The sequence below is a fragment of the Leucopleurus acutus genome (assembly GCF_964270905.1).
Source record: "Leucopleurus acutus genome assembly, chromosome: 12".
Lineage (NCBI taxonomy): Eukaryota > Metazoa > Chordata > Mammalia > Artiodactyla > Delphinidae > Leucopleurus > Leucopleurus acutus.
This window is the reverse complement of record NC_139154.1, coordinates 35,285,455-35,299,445: the sequence shown is the minus strand read 5'-3', so window position 1 is coordinate 35,299,445 and position 13,991 is coordinate 35,285,455. Positions and strand designations below refer to the sequence as shown.

General features: G+C 35.3%; 1 protein-coding gene and 1 pseudogene across 2 annotated transcripts in view; one reads left to right on the top strand and one right to left on the bottom strand.

Moving 5' to 3' along the window:
* The window catches only part of ROCK2 (Rho associated coiled-coil containing protein kinase 2), a 137,016-nt gene that overhangs the window by 81,957 nt on the left and 41,068 nt on the right, over positions 1-13,991 (top strand). The window contains exons 5-6 of the mRNA XM_082852339.1: positions 3,562-3,822; positions 12,420-12,564. Of these exons, the coding sequence (XP_082708465.1) occupies positions 3,562-3,822; positions 12,420-12,564 (406 nt within the window). The remainder of the gene's footprint in view (positions 1-3,561; positions 3,823-12,419; positions 12,565-13,991) is intronic.
* LOC309969940 (large ribosomal subunit protein uL22-like) lies at positions 9,197-9,925 on the bottom strand (annotated as a pseudogene). The gene has a single exon. The product of its transcript is annotated as a large ribosomal subunit protein uL22-like (transcript).

The following is a 13,991-nucleotide window of genomic DNA, read 5'->3' as shown; positions in this document are numbered from 1 at the left end:
GGGATGGTGATTCACCCTGATTCCACAAGGAGAAGTTGCAGAAGCTCTGTTCCCTCCCAGACCTCACCTTATGTGTATCCTTTACAGTAAAACTTTGATCATATGTATGGTGCTTTCCTGAATTCTTTGAGTCAACCCAGTGAATTATCGAACCTGAGTGGGTCATGGGAACTCCAGAATTTGAAGTTAGTTAATCAGAAATGCTGGTGGCTTGGGGACTTCCAAAGTACGGAAGGACAGCTGATGTCTGAAGTGAGGGTCTTGTGAAAGACTGGCCTCTTAGCTTGTGGTATGTGATGCTAACTCTAGGTGCTTGGCATCAGAATTGTATACCCAGTTGAGGTGGAAAGAGTATGTGGATATACCCTATTATGTTTGTCCACTTACCATTTGATGGACATTTGAATTGTTTCCACTTTGGGGCTATTATAAATAGTGAATAATGCTGCTGTGAACATTTGCATGCAAGTCTTCTGTGGACATACCTCATTTCTTTTGGGTAGGTACGTGGGACTGGAATTCTTAGTTATGTGGGAAATTTATGTTTAACTTTTTAAGAAATTGCCGAACTGTTTCCCAAAGTGGCTGTGCCATTTTACGTTCTTACCAGCATAGATGAGGTTCCGGTTTCTCCATATTCTTGCCAACAGTTGATGTTTTCTGTCGTTTTTATTATGGCCATTCTGGTGGGTATAAAGTGGGATCTCATTGTGGTTTTAATTAGAATTTCCCCAATGACTACCATCTTTTCATGTGCTTATTGACCACTCATATATCTTCTTTGGTGAAATGTCTATTCACATTTTTGCCCTTTAAAAAATTGTTACTTGTCTTATTGTTGAGTTGTAGGAGTCCTTTATGTAGTCTAGGTATTTTATTATATATATCACTTGTTAGTATTTTTTCCAACCTGTGATTTGTCTTTTCATTTTTTAATAGGATTTTTTGAAGCCAGAAAATTCTTATTTTGATCAAATCTTACGTGTCAGTTTTTCATTTTGTCAATTGTGTTTTTGGTGTTAGAAGAAATCGTTGCCTAATCCAAGGTGATAAAAGATTTTTCTCTTATGTTTTTTCATAAGATTTTTCTAGTTTTAACTCTTAAATTTAGTCCTGTGATCTACTTTGAGTTAGTTTTTGAGTATGATGTGAAGTAGGGATCTAAAAATGTTCATATTTTTGTCTTTGAATATCCAATTGTTCAAGCACCATTTATTGAAAAGACTGTTCTTTCACCACTAAATTACTCTGGCACCTTTGTTTAAAAAAAAAAAAAAAAACTCTTGACCTATAGACATAAGGGTTATTTCTAGGCTGTCACTTCTGTTCCATTGATCTGTATGTCTGTCCTTATACCATACCAGTACTGTCCTGAAAACATTAGTTTTGTTTTGAATTTTGAAATTGGGAAGTATAAGTGCTCCTGCTTTATTCTGTTGTAAGATAGTTTTGGCTCCTCTGGGTTATTTGCATTTCCATAGAAATTTTATAATCAATTTGTTAATTTCTGGAAAGAAAACTTGCTGGGATATAGAGTTTGCATTGATTCTGTGGATCAATTTGGAGAGAATTGCCATCTTTATACTATTGTCTTTCTATCCAGGAACATGAGTGTCTCTCCATTTGTATACATCTTTCCTTTTATCATTTAGAGTTAATAGCATCACACACACACACACACACACACACACACACACACACACACACACACACACACACACACACACACACACACACACACTTTCTCAATTTGGTAACCAGCCTTATGCCTTTTCGTCCCTTCCTTCCCTGCATCTCACCACCTTCCATTTTAAAATTATTCTGATTTTGGCTTGACTCTCTCAAATAAATATTTAATTTTATGTCAGTAATAAGCTTTTCTGGATTCTTCATTTGTCCCTTTTTCTTATGTCTCTCGTAATTCTCTTACTTGGATTTATTCATTGTGTCGAACTATATCCTTGAACAATTCTTTCAGAAGTGGTTTGTTATCAGATTTCTAAGAATATGAATGATGTAATACATATTTATTTTGCCATCGTATTGATTTTTTTTAAACTGCCGTATTCTAGGATCAAAATTATTTTCCTTCAAAGTTTCGAAGATACAGCTCTGTTTTTTGTATTCTGTGCTGGCTGAGATGTTTGTTGACAATATGATTTACATTTTTGTACATAAGGTACTTTTTGTCTTTGGAAACTTTTAGAATTTTTCTGCTGGATTTCTGAGAGTTTAGCACTGACTGTCTTAGTTTCTCTCTTGTTTCATTTGAGATCTTTCAATCTTAGATTTTTGACTTTATTCATTTCTAGAAGTTTTTGTTTGCTATTTCTTTTTTTTCTTTTTCTTCTGGTTTATTTTCTCTCTTCCAGACTGCTTTTAGATGTCAGAGCTTTGCTATCTTTGCTCTGTTTTTCATCTCCGAATCCTTCAGTGTCTTCAGAGAAAGTTACTTTGCTCAGTTTTCAAGCTCTGTAATTTGTTTTTCTCTTATCATCAGTTGTATATTTAATTCCAAAGCTTCAGGTTTTTTCCCCATATCATCCTCTTGTTTAATTGCTGTGGCTTGTTACTCTTTTGAGGGTATTGATTTTTACATTTTTAAAGCTGTTCTTAGTTTGTCCTATTTTAAGCATTTCCTTGACTGTTAACTTTCTGTTTCTTGAATTGCTTTGCCTCTCTTTCATGATACTGATTTTTCTGAAATGTTGATTCTTGGTTTTGTTCTTTTTCCTATTTGTGGAAATCTTTTCTGTTTACATTGGTTGCTTTCAGGAGGGGTGGGACATGTCGTTGGGTGGAATGTACAGATACCTTTCCTTCTGAATTTGTGGTTTCTCTTGTCTCTCCAGGGGATCAGTAGCAACCTAGCTTGGTGTCCTATTTCTCTGGTCCCAGTGCCACTGCTTTAGTCTGAGTGCAGGTATCACTGCCACTTACTGTTGATTATGAGCAAGATGATGGGGAAGGGAAGAGAGGAGAAGGCCCAGTTCCAAATGTGGCTACGAATTACTCTTCCCAGTGGTATGGGACTTATTCCCTCTTACATCTACTGAATCTGGCATTTTAGGTTTTTCTAAACCTCTCCTGCTTCCTCAGCTCTCTTCTTTGTGAGTTATGTGCAGTAATTTGTTTTGTTTTCAGAAAGCTGGGCTTTTTTTTTTATTATCTGTTCTTTTGTCATTCTTTCACCTTTTATGTTCCTCATTCTTAATCTGTTTCTCTTTTAAAATATTTCTATTTAAATAGATTCCTGTATTCTCTGAGAGGGAAAATGATACATTTATGCATTTTTTTTAAGTAAGCATGAAGAAGATACCCATATAAAAGTTTTATTGGATAGCGGTTTTTCCATTAAAGATGTCCAAATCTAAAATCACAGATTTCCTAAAGTTTAATGCTGTTTTGGTTATACAATAATTTATCTTTTTCAATAGCAGTAATAGCTTTGGGGTTTTGTTCTCTTAATGGTTTTGGCTTTCTTTCTTTCTCTTTCGTTCTTTCATTTCTTTTCTTTTTTTAAATTAAAATTTTTTTTTTCCTTCTTGTTTTGTTTTCCAGCTCTTTTGTGCCTTTCAAGATGATAAGTATCTGTACATGGTAATGGAGTACATGCCTGGTGGAGACCTTGTAAACCTTATGAGTAACTATGATGTACCTGAAAAATGGGCCAAATTTTATACTGCTGAAGTTGTTCTTGCTTTGGATGCCATACACTCCATGGGTTTAATTCACAGAGATGTGAAGCCTGACAACATGCTCTTGGATAAACATGGACATCTAAAATTAGCAGATTTTGGCACATGTATGAAGATGGATGAAGTAAGTAACAAGCAAGTAAAAAAAAAAATGGTAGTTTTCTGAGAGACAAAAATAAAGGAACACTTGAAATCTGGACTTCATAGTTTTAAACAAAGATAAATTTAGTTTTGCTAACTGTGTAATGACTCAGACAAGGTAATAAAATATCCAAATCAAAACATTTACTTTACTAATCATTCATATAGTTGTAGAGTACTTTGTTTGTAGATTTGGTGAATCCAAGAGAAATAAAAACTCAAATAACTAGTTATCAGATAAATAGTTATCTTCCTCATAGAATCTTGACAAACATTTGCTACCAATCAAAACTAGTTCGTGTGCATATAATGATCTAGTTGAAGAAGTAGGACACAAAATACAAATTAAGGTACATGGGTATTTCTATCATCATTATTATTTCTGTATTTTTCCTTTAATAAAAGAGATAAGGTAGAAATTTACCAACTCCTACCAACCCCATCTGTATCAACCACATAGAATAAACTTGGGGGCAAGTTTATTGTTGTACTTTTACCTGTTGAACAGTTCATATTATGATTAATTGATTCAGTAGCATTAACTTCATAGCTAACTATGGTGTTGATTTATTTTTGTTGCGAAATTTATATCCCTTGTCTTTTTTCTCTGTATGTGTACTGTAATTCCTGGCAGTAATTCCTGATGGGGAGGGATCATGTTTTATTTCCTATGTATTCTTGTTAATTATCTTGTCAAGATGTTTATTTTGAATTAAGTTGATTTTTCTTTTCTCTTTACTTCTTAACTTATTTATGCCTCCTGTGTGATACTCACTTTTATTGATTGTCCTACCATCATCAGTGATCCATAGTCTTCCAAGCTCAGCTCAGATTTTTACCTCCTATAGAAAGTGCTGCCTGATAATCCTAACCTGACTGATCACTCTCTGTCGTAATTTCCATAATGTTACTTATTTAGAATTTGTGCTGTACTTCACAGGCCACTTTTATCTATCTAGGATTGTATGCCCTGTTTGCCCAGCTAAAACGTAACATCCCTTTGGTTCTTTGGTCTTCTTCATAGAGTATTACTGTTTGTGTTCTGCATATATTAATGTTTAGTAGGTAGAGTATTTGATTGTACCCAAAGCTCCCTCTTGTGGTGTTTATCATACTACAGTATGAAGTGATTAACAGTGAAAATCATATTTAATGAAAATAAAGTAGAAATAATTTTCTAATAGAACGCTAAACTTTTTAATGTCTGTTATACGTAACGAATGATGTTTATGTGCTGCACATCTATGAGTGTATTCTGATTTCATTAAATCGAAAACTTGGGAGGGTGCAGAGAAATCACACCACATGTTTTTAGGATAGGTAAAGGTGGTTAAGGAAAGAAGGTGTAGAGGAACGGAACAGAATATGTTGTTTACAAGATAATTTTATAAGCATGTAAGTGAGTACTAAATTCAGCTACTTAAGTATCTTGCTTCTTTGTAAGGCAAAATAAAAATATGGTATATATAATTTTGTTTACTATTTTTAATTCAGGTACATATGGTTCAGTTAATTATGCTCCTTGGCTCACAGCTTATTGTCATTAGTAGTATACACAAAGGCCCCATCTTGTTGTTTTTTTTTTAATTATGTTTTCCCCCTTTCAGTTTTTGTCTTATTCTCTTTTCCCCTAATACACAGCCATTGTAATGTGTTTATAAGCTCTTAGAGACTATTAGTATAGTGTACATATGTATAAATAGTCTAACGGATTGTTGTCATTTTGTTGTTAACCTTTTTCATGCAACATTGTTTTATGTCTATTCCTGATATGTAAAGTAGCTCACTGCTTTTTAGTATTCCATAGTATCTCTTAATTTTACTTATAATTCCCCCTTGTGTTATTATTATTTACTTATTATTCCCCCTAAGTCACATCCAGCTCCCTGTTACCAACAGTACCATGTTGAACATTTTCATACATGTCTTGTGTCTGTCTATTCTGACAAGGGTTTCCTCTAAATATAAACCCTAGAAGTGAGAGTACGATCTCAGAGGATACATGAAGTATTACCTGGTCTCCAGAATGGCTGTAAATGTTATAACCTCTTGCTAATAGTGCGTGAGAGATCCTGTCTCCCCATATCCTCACTCACCCTTCCTTTTATTCACGCTCTAAATCTTACCAAATTCCATTGGTGTGTAAAGTAGTATCTTTCAAACTTTTTATTAATCTTAACAGTTGATGTCAAACCTTTCTCCATATACTTCTCAGTCTCCTTTGTGAATTAACCTGTGTTGTGTACTTTTGACCCTTTAAAAATTGGTGGTTTGTTGATGTGCAGGGATTCCTTATATAATCTAGATACTGGTTCAACAGATATCACTGATAATCATCTTCCAGTGTGCTACTCATCTGTATCTTTGTTTGAACAGAAATCCTTAATTATGATGTAGTCAAATATATTTGTTAATATTGAACTTTTAGATTGTTGTTTGTTTTACGCCAAACCCCCGTTCCTCCAGTAATATTAATAATGAGAGTAACTATGTAATGTTGAAGAACAAAGGAATTTTTAATTAAAACTATAGTACATAGAATTTATAATTTTGTTATGTTAGTTGTTAATGAGAATAGTGTTATTGCAAGTTTCAGGTTCATCACTTCGTTTGCCTTTGATTATTATTATGGTCTTAGAGCCATTAGAAATGTTCATAGTTTCATTCTTATTCATCTGTATATCTATAGAAGGGATTGACAAACTAGAGCACAGGGCCAAATCTGGCCTGTGGCTTAGTTTTGTATAGTTTCTGTGCTAAAAACGTTTTTTCCATTTTTAAAAAATTGTTTTTAAAAAGAAGATATGCAATAGAAACCCTATGTATCTCATAAAGCCTAAAATATTTACTATCTGGCTCTTTATACAAAAAGTTTGCCAACCCTTTATCTGTAATAAAGACAGAGATGCTCGAATTATTTTTTAGCTCTTCTGGCTTCACGTAAAACATTATTCCGTGGATAAAAGCAAAGTAAAATACAACTATAAAATTATAACCTTATATAAGGACTAAAATTGTTACTATCACTGATAAGAGTAATGCTGTTTCATTAAATTCTGTCATTGATAGATTGCAGGTTACACAATTTTCTTGGTGTTGTTATCCTTTTTCTCCCTGAAATAAATATCTGGGTGTGAGTGAAAGTCACAGTTAGTATATTTACATCTAGATTATCTCAGTGACAGTCAAGGAGTACTGCTATTTAAAATTACCTGCATTGATCAGATAAGTTGACTTCCCTCTATGCCTGTCATTATGCATTTCATAGCAACCTTTACCTCCTTTTAAGGCACAATTTTACATTAGTATTTTAAATTACTGAAAATAGTATAAGATTTTATCCATTAATATTCTAGTGTATACCATTGGATTAGATTGAAGCTATAAATTTTTAAAAGCTAGCAGGTAAAATGTTAGTGTTCTTAACCCTTCTACAAGTGACATCAATTTTTAAAATACAGGCATTTCTACTCATGTTTCTGAAAAGCCCTATTTTCTGCAAAATTATACATTTAAAAGGACAGGTTTATGGGAGCAATAGGAACAGACCATTCAAAAGCTATGCAGCTTTGTAACCAGAGCCCAAACGAAAATAATAATTGGTATCCAGGGAGATGATTGGAATAACAGGCAGCTTTGCGCCTGTGTGTGCCGCAAATTGCAGATGGAAATGGAGTTCTGAAGCAACTGGGCTGTCTTCTAGATAGAGCACAAGAAGCAGGACCTTCCACTAGCCAGCAGTCTTACGAGGCAGGGAGGGGACACGCCTCTCTGAGAAAGTAGCCCCTGGTGCAAGTGCTCATTTTTAATTGTTCAAATGGACTGAATACGCTCCAGGCTATGTAGTAGTCAAGCTGAAGCTTTCAACGCTTCTGATAATTAAGAATTTCGCTTACAGTTTTTCTTTTCCACCCTCACAGGAGGCTTTTTTTTTCTTTTCTTTTTATAACTTAAAAAAATTATTTTTAGCTGCGTTGGGTCTTTGTTGCTGCGCGGGCTTTCTCTAGTTGCAGTGAGCAGGGACTACTCTTCTTTGTGCGCGGGCTTCCCATTGCGGTGGCTTCTCTTGTTGCGGAGCACGGGTTCTAGGCGTGCAGGCTTCAGTAGTTGTGGCACAAGGGCTCAGTACTTGTGGCTCGCGGGCTCTAGAGCGCAGGCTCAGTAGTTGTGGTGCACGGGCTTAGTTGCTCCGCAGCATGTGGGATCTTCCCAGACCGCAGCTCGAACCCATGTCTTCTGCGTTGGCAGGCAGATTCTTAACCACTGCGCCACCAGGGAAGTCCCAACAGCAGGCATTTTGAATAGTTTCTTAGAGCAACTCCAAGATTTGTGATTGACCCATTTTGTGTTTTCAGTAAATCTTTAGACTTATGATATTTTGTCAGTTATAAAACACTCATGTATTTCGCAAACACACATTATCTGATCCATTTAAGATAAAGTACTTTTGAAGAAGCTTTTGAAAATGCATACCTGTTTATGTTGCTCTCCAGCTTGAAACCCTTTAGTAGATTTCTGTCACCTACTGAATAAAGTTCAAACTCCTTAGCTAGTCATATGAAGCCTCTTATGGTGATATGATCCCTGCCTACTTTTTCACCCTCATTCTGTATCATTTGACCTCTTGTACCTTGTGGTTCAGAGATCTTAAATTACATACAGTTCTTTTTATACCATGGTATGTTATGATTCCTAGCCTTCATATAGGCTGTTGAATATACACTGCTTGGCAAATTCCTACTCACACATTGAAACTCAGTCCAGAGTTTGCTTACCTTGTGAAGGCTTTTTAAGTTGGCTTCTATGTCTTTCCCCAAATGTACCCTTTAGGGAGCATTTCTTTTCTTTATTTCTTTTTTCTTCCCTCCCTCCGTCCTTCCCGCCGTCCCTCCCTCCCACCCTTCCATCTGTTGAACACTTATCTTATATTTTCTCTGTCCCAGGCCTGGAATCAAACACTTCTCCAAGAAGCTCTAATTCCTTTTATTTAAGAATGGTATTTAAAAATCAGTATTTGGGTGCTGGATGTACTCATTGCTCCTGGAGTGTCATTATTTCTAGGCTCTGTCAGTGGATGTGTGTATATTGTATATACTGTGTCTACTAACTCACATGCACACACATGTTCATATTTAATTCTGTACCTGTCTGTATATAAAGTGTATTAAAAATTATGAGTTCATATGATACTTCTGATTCTTTTCCTACACCACAGGGTTCATTCTAGTCTTCCTCCTTTCTGTTTCATGATTACTTCTTTGGATAGTGAGAAAACTGGCTCTCATTATCTACACTACAACTGTTTTCCAAAGTAACCTAGGTCAGTTCTTTTCCTCTCTACTCTCTTTGGTGTGGTTATGTTATTAATTTATGAAACAGGTCCATTTCTTTTTTTTTACTTTTGTTTGCATTTATTTTTTGCAGCATTTATTCCCAGGCCATAAGTTTCTGTTTCTTCAGTTTCTTCTGGGATATGTTTTTCTTCTGGGCAACCTCCTCTTCTGGTTTAGGAGCAGTCTTTTCTTTTTTAGTAAGGATCATCTCAGTGTGGCAGGGAGAGCTCATGTATGGGTTGATCCAACCATGAGCTCTGTAAGTCCTGCGCCGCATCTTGGAGGCTTTATTCACCTGGATATGCTCAATGACCAGAGAATCTCCATCTAAGCCCTTAAGTTCAGCATTACCCTCTGCATTTTTGAGCATGTACAGTAGAAATTCAGCATTCTTTTTGGGCTACCGACCCTGCGTCCAGCCCCACTGTTTGGCCTGGGCACACCTACCAACTCCACCATTGTAACGACGGAATGGCACACATTGCTTCTTTAAAGTGACGTCCTTCATATACTTGGTGGCTTTTCGGATATGCATACCCTTAATGGCCTGGGCCGTTTCACTAGTGTTCTTAAAGTGAATACGAAGATTTGAACCTCTCAACTTGCATGATTTTGTGGGGTTTTCTGGGTCAAGTGAATAGCGAACCATTTTTAGAGGTCACCTCAGGCCACTTACCGGAAAAGCCAGGTCCATTTCTTACTGTTTGTATTCCATTTAGAGTTGTCCCACATCTGGTTGATTTTGTTTTTTGGATATGTGAAGCACTCCTCTGGTTTAAGAGTCAGAACTATACAAATTGCATGCTCAGAGAAGGATCACCCCCTCCTTATCCCACCATCCCATTCCTGTACTTGCTTCTTTCTACCCTTTTCCCACTCACCCCCTGTAGGTAAACCAATCTCTTTAGTTTGTGGTTTAGCCTTCCTGTATTTCTGCATTTTAGGCTTCCTGTATTTCCTACATTTGTAATAAATGTAGATTTTATATTTATATAATTTGAGAACTTCCCCATGAGATAGGTTTTTTTTTAAAAAATAAATTTATTTATTTTATTTATTTATTTTTGGCTGTGTTGGGTCTTCGTTGCTGCATGCGGGCTTTCTCTAGTTGTGGCAAGCAGGGGCTTCTCTTGTTGCAGAGCACGGACTCTTAGGCACACGGGCTTCAGTAGTTGTGGCTCGCGGGCTCTAGAGCGCAGCCTCAGTAGTTGCGGCGCAAGGGCTTAGCCGCTTCGCGGCATGTGGGATCTTTCCGGACCAGGGCTTGAACCCGTGTCCCCTGCATTGGCAGGCAGACTCCCAACCACTGTACCACCAGGGAAGCCCCCATGAGATAGTTTTTAAATATCTTTCCCAAATGTTTATTTTTAAAAAATTTTAACTCTCAATAGGTGGTTGCCAAAGATGGTGGTTAGAATATTAATTTTCCAAAAACAGAGTACCAGTAACAGAGTTTACCTAGTAAAAATTCTTTACTCCTACCAAAGTATTTATTCTACAAGTAATCGGTTATTCAAACTGATCTCCATCTTACCTTTCCCAACTTCATCAGTGTGAAACTTTACATTTAGCTGATTTGGACTTTACTGCATTTCTTCAACCTGTTTTATATAAAGTCATTCTTGTTCCTTTGTTTTTGTTCTTTTTTCTGTCTAAGCTACCATACCAACCCTCTCTCCTCTGAAGTCTAACTTGTCCGCCAATTCTTTTTTGTATGTTATCCTTTGCTTTCCTTCTTCTGAACCTTTGAATGCTAAATAATTTTTCTTTTAGTGGCACTTTTGTGTCTTGCCAGGTTTTAGCTCTTAAGATCTCACAAGATTCATTTTTTTGAAGTCTAATTTATATGGATACATGTGAAATAAAGAGATTTTATTTGCCCTAGTAAGTCTCTATGAATTTTTCCTTCAGTAGAAGTCTAAAATGTAGGATAGTTAATGATAAAAATTAATGTTATACACTGCCTTTTGTAGTCAGGCACTGTCATCTTCATTTTTTATCCTAAGTAATAACCCTTACAGAGTATTACCATCATAATTTGCTCAGTTATTTCCAAATGTTTTATTTTATTAATTTATATTCAAACTAAAATGACTCTATTTGCTGAATACTTGGGAAAATAAAATCATTGAGTTATTTCTGCTGATTTGAGGAAAGAAAAGATTGCCTCTAAAATTAATCTCTCATGTTTAATATACATTTTATTGAATTTAAATAAAAAAGTTTATATAAATCATGTTTATAAAATACATTGAACTTCCTTTTTCCAAGGTGGTTATAATACTTAGTATTTTGGTAGTTGTATAGCTTGGTTATAAGGAACATAGGTGACACACTTTTTAACCAGGCAGGTAAAGGAAATGAAGGGCATTTAAGTTAATCTGTAAAGTCTTTGCATGTTTGTACATAGCTGGAGGTGAACAGGTACTATTTAGGATCACACTACTATATACTGTCATGATTTAATCTTGCAGCGTATACACAAACATACACAAACACATACATGCTGCAAAATACACACACGTAGATAATATCTACAGTGGTTCTTGTCCTTGTCAAAAAGACATAAGATAGGGATTATCTTACTACCCACTGAAACTAAACACAGAAAAAGGTGTTTGTAATCATTTTGCCAAATATCTTGATACCACAGCTCCACATTTCTAAACATGCAGCTTGGAGGTGTAGCTTTCAAACTATAAAGATCTTTTGATTTAAACATTTGATCTATTTCCCCCCATTTTTTTCTTGGTATAATAAGAACTATTTTTTAATACAACCTCCAAAACTGGGGCCTTTGTAATTTTCATTACTGTAGTTTCTTTGGAAATATCAAAGTTTCCTTTCTCTAATGATTCTTTTCTTTTCCCCTGGTCAGGTGCCTTAAGACCACATTTTGTACTTCTCTTGTAACTCCTTCATGGTGTAAGAAAAAGAAACAAAAGATGTTGATTTGCATGGAATTCCCATGGAGTTAACCACCTTTTTCTTCTTTCATTGATGAAGCCTGCTGTATTTTAGAGTTGGAAAATTATCCCTGATCTCCCATAATCCAGACATTTTTATGCATTTCATAATGCATTTATCCCCTGTCCTCCCAAAGCCATGTCAGCAATGAAGGTCTCTTGGTAGCCATGTGTAGTCACTGTATATTTAATAATTAATGAATTAGTTGCGCTTATGTGTGTGTGTGTTTATAGACATTTTATACACATTTTTTCTCTCTCTCTCTCTGCACTTTACCCAGACAGGCATGGTGCATTGTGATACAGCAGTTGGAACACCTGATTATATATCACCTGAGGTCCTGAAATCACAAGGGGGTGATGGTTACTATGGGCGAGAATGTGATTGGTGGTCTGTGGGTGTTTTCCTTTTTGAGATGCTGGTGGGTAAGTAAATTGTTCTTTTTTCAAAACCCATCTCATAACACTTTAGTTCTAAGTCAAGAATGTGAGACTATAAAAAAATGAATTGCTTGTGTTCTAGGGAAAAAGTAGTATTTCTGAAAACTGAATTAGTAGTGTCTGATATGACAGATTATTGATTGGAAAATTAAAACCAATCCTCATTCTGGCACAGTAATGGAGTAGAATATGAAAGGAATTGAAAGTCTACTGCTAGGAAATATTCCTCCAATAGACCTTTTGTATTAAGAAAATATTAGAACAAGAAGCAAGTTTATAGTTGCAATGGGCCTTCATTCTAAGATTTTCTTAATCAGGAGTATTTGTTGTAAATATTTAAATTATAAGGCTGGTATTCTAATTATAATAAGGAACTGAAAGTACTCCTAGTTTATGTAATTGTTATGTAATTAATTTTTGTACACTGTGTTTCTTATATTTATTACTTGTATATATATTTGGTTTGTAGTTCTAGTCAAATAAATCATAAATATAGTTATTGACCATTTGACTATCAAGATAAATATATTTTATAATAATATTTCAGTCTCAGTAAACTCAGAGGCAAATTAAATAATTTCTTTTACTTTGACCAGATCAAAATTTGAAAGATTCAAGTATTTCAAAACTTTTCTTTACATCATAGATTTCATTTTTAAGATTTCCTATTCCTAAGTACTAGGGCACAAAAATATCTTCTGGCCAAGGAAGCCAGTGGCTGACTCCCCTGGTTTCAGGTTGAGGGAGATGTAGCAGAATTCTTCTTTAAGAGTCAAATGTATTAAGGCTAATAGCGTTATATGAAATGACTTTAGAATTGAAAATATAGTTTTAGAAGTTGGGGAATTTATTTTCTAGAAGATGACTAAAAGAAATTAGTAGTGGAAATCTGTAAAATCTGTATAGTAACTGAGTATGTTTATTGCTAAAAAAAATCAGTACAAATTTAAATAACGATTAGTCATGGAACTTTTTTGTGGTTAAAGTGCCTTCTCTTGATGACCATATGTGTTTGTGTAGCACTGATCTTGCTATGCGTAGTCTCATGTCCTTCTGTAACCTACTTTGTTTTGGGCCTTTGTTTTTGTAGTGGGTCTCTTTGTACACACTGTATGTTCTCAGGTAGCTATCTATTCTCCCCACCTCTAGGCCCTATCTGATGATTCATTGGGTGTGTCTTGTAATCTTTTGAAAGTAGAATATATTCCATCATTTGCCTAGACTCTCCCAGGGGGTTAAAAAATAATATACTTTGGAGGAAGTCACCTGGGTTTAAAGAGACCATTTAAATTCCTGCTGCTGTTTTCAGCTCTGAGAGCTGAATTTAATGAGTTTGAATGGCACTAATTTGCAGTATTCTGAGCCTACTCTGGTGCTTGCTCATCAGGTTGGTTGACTGGACTTCAATTAAA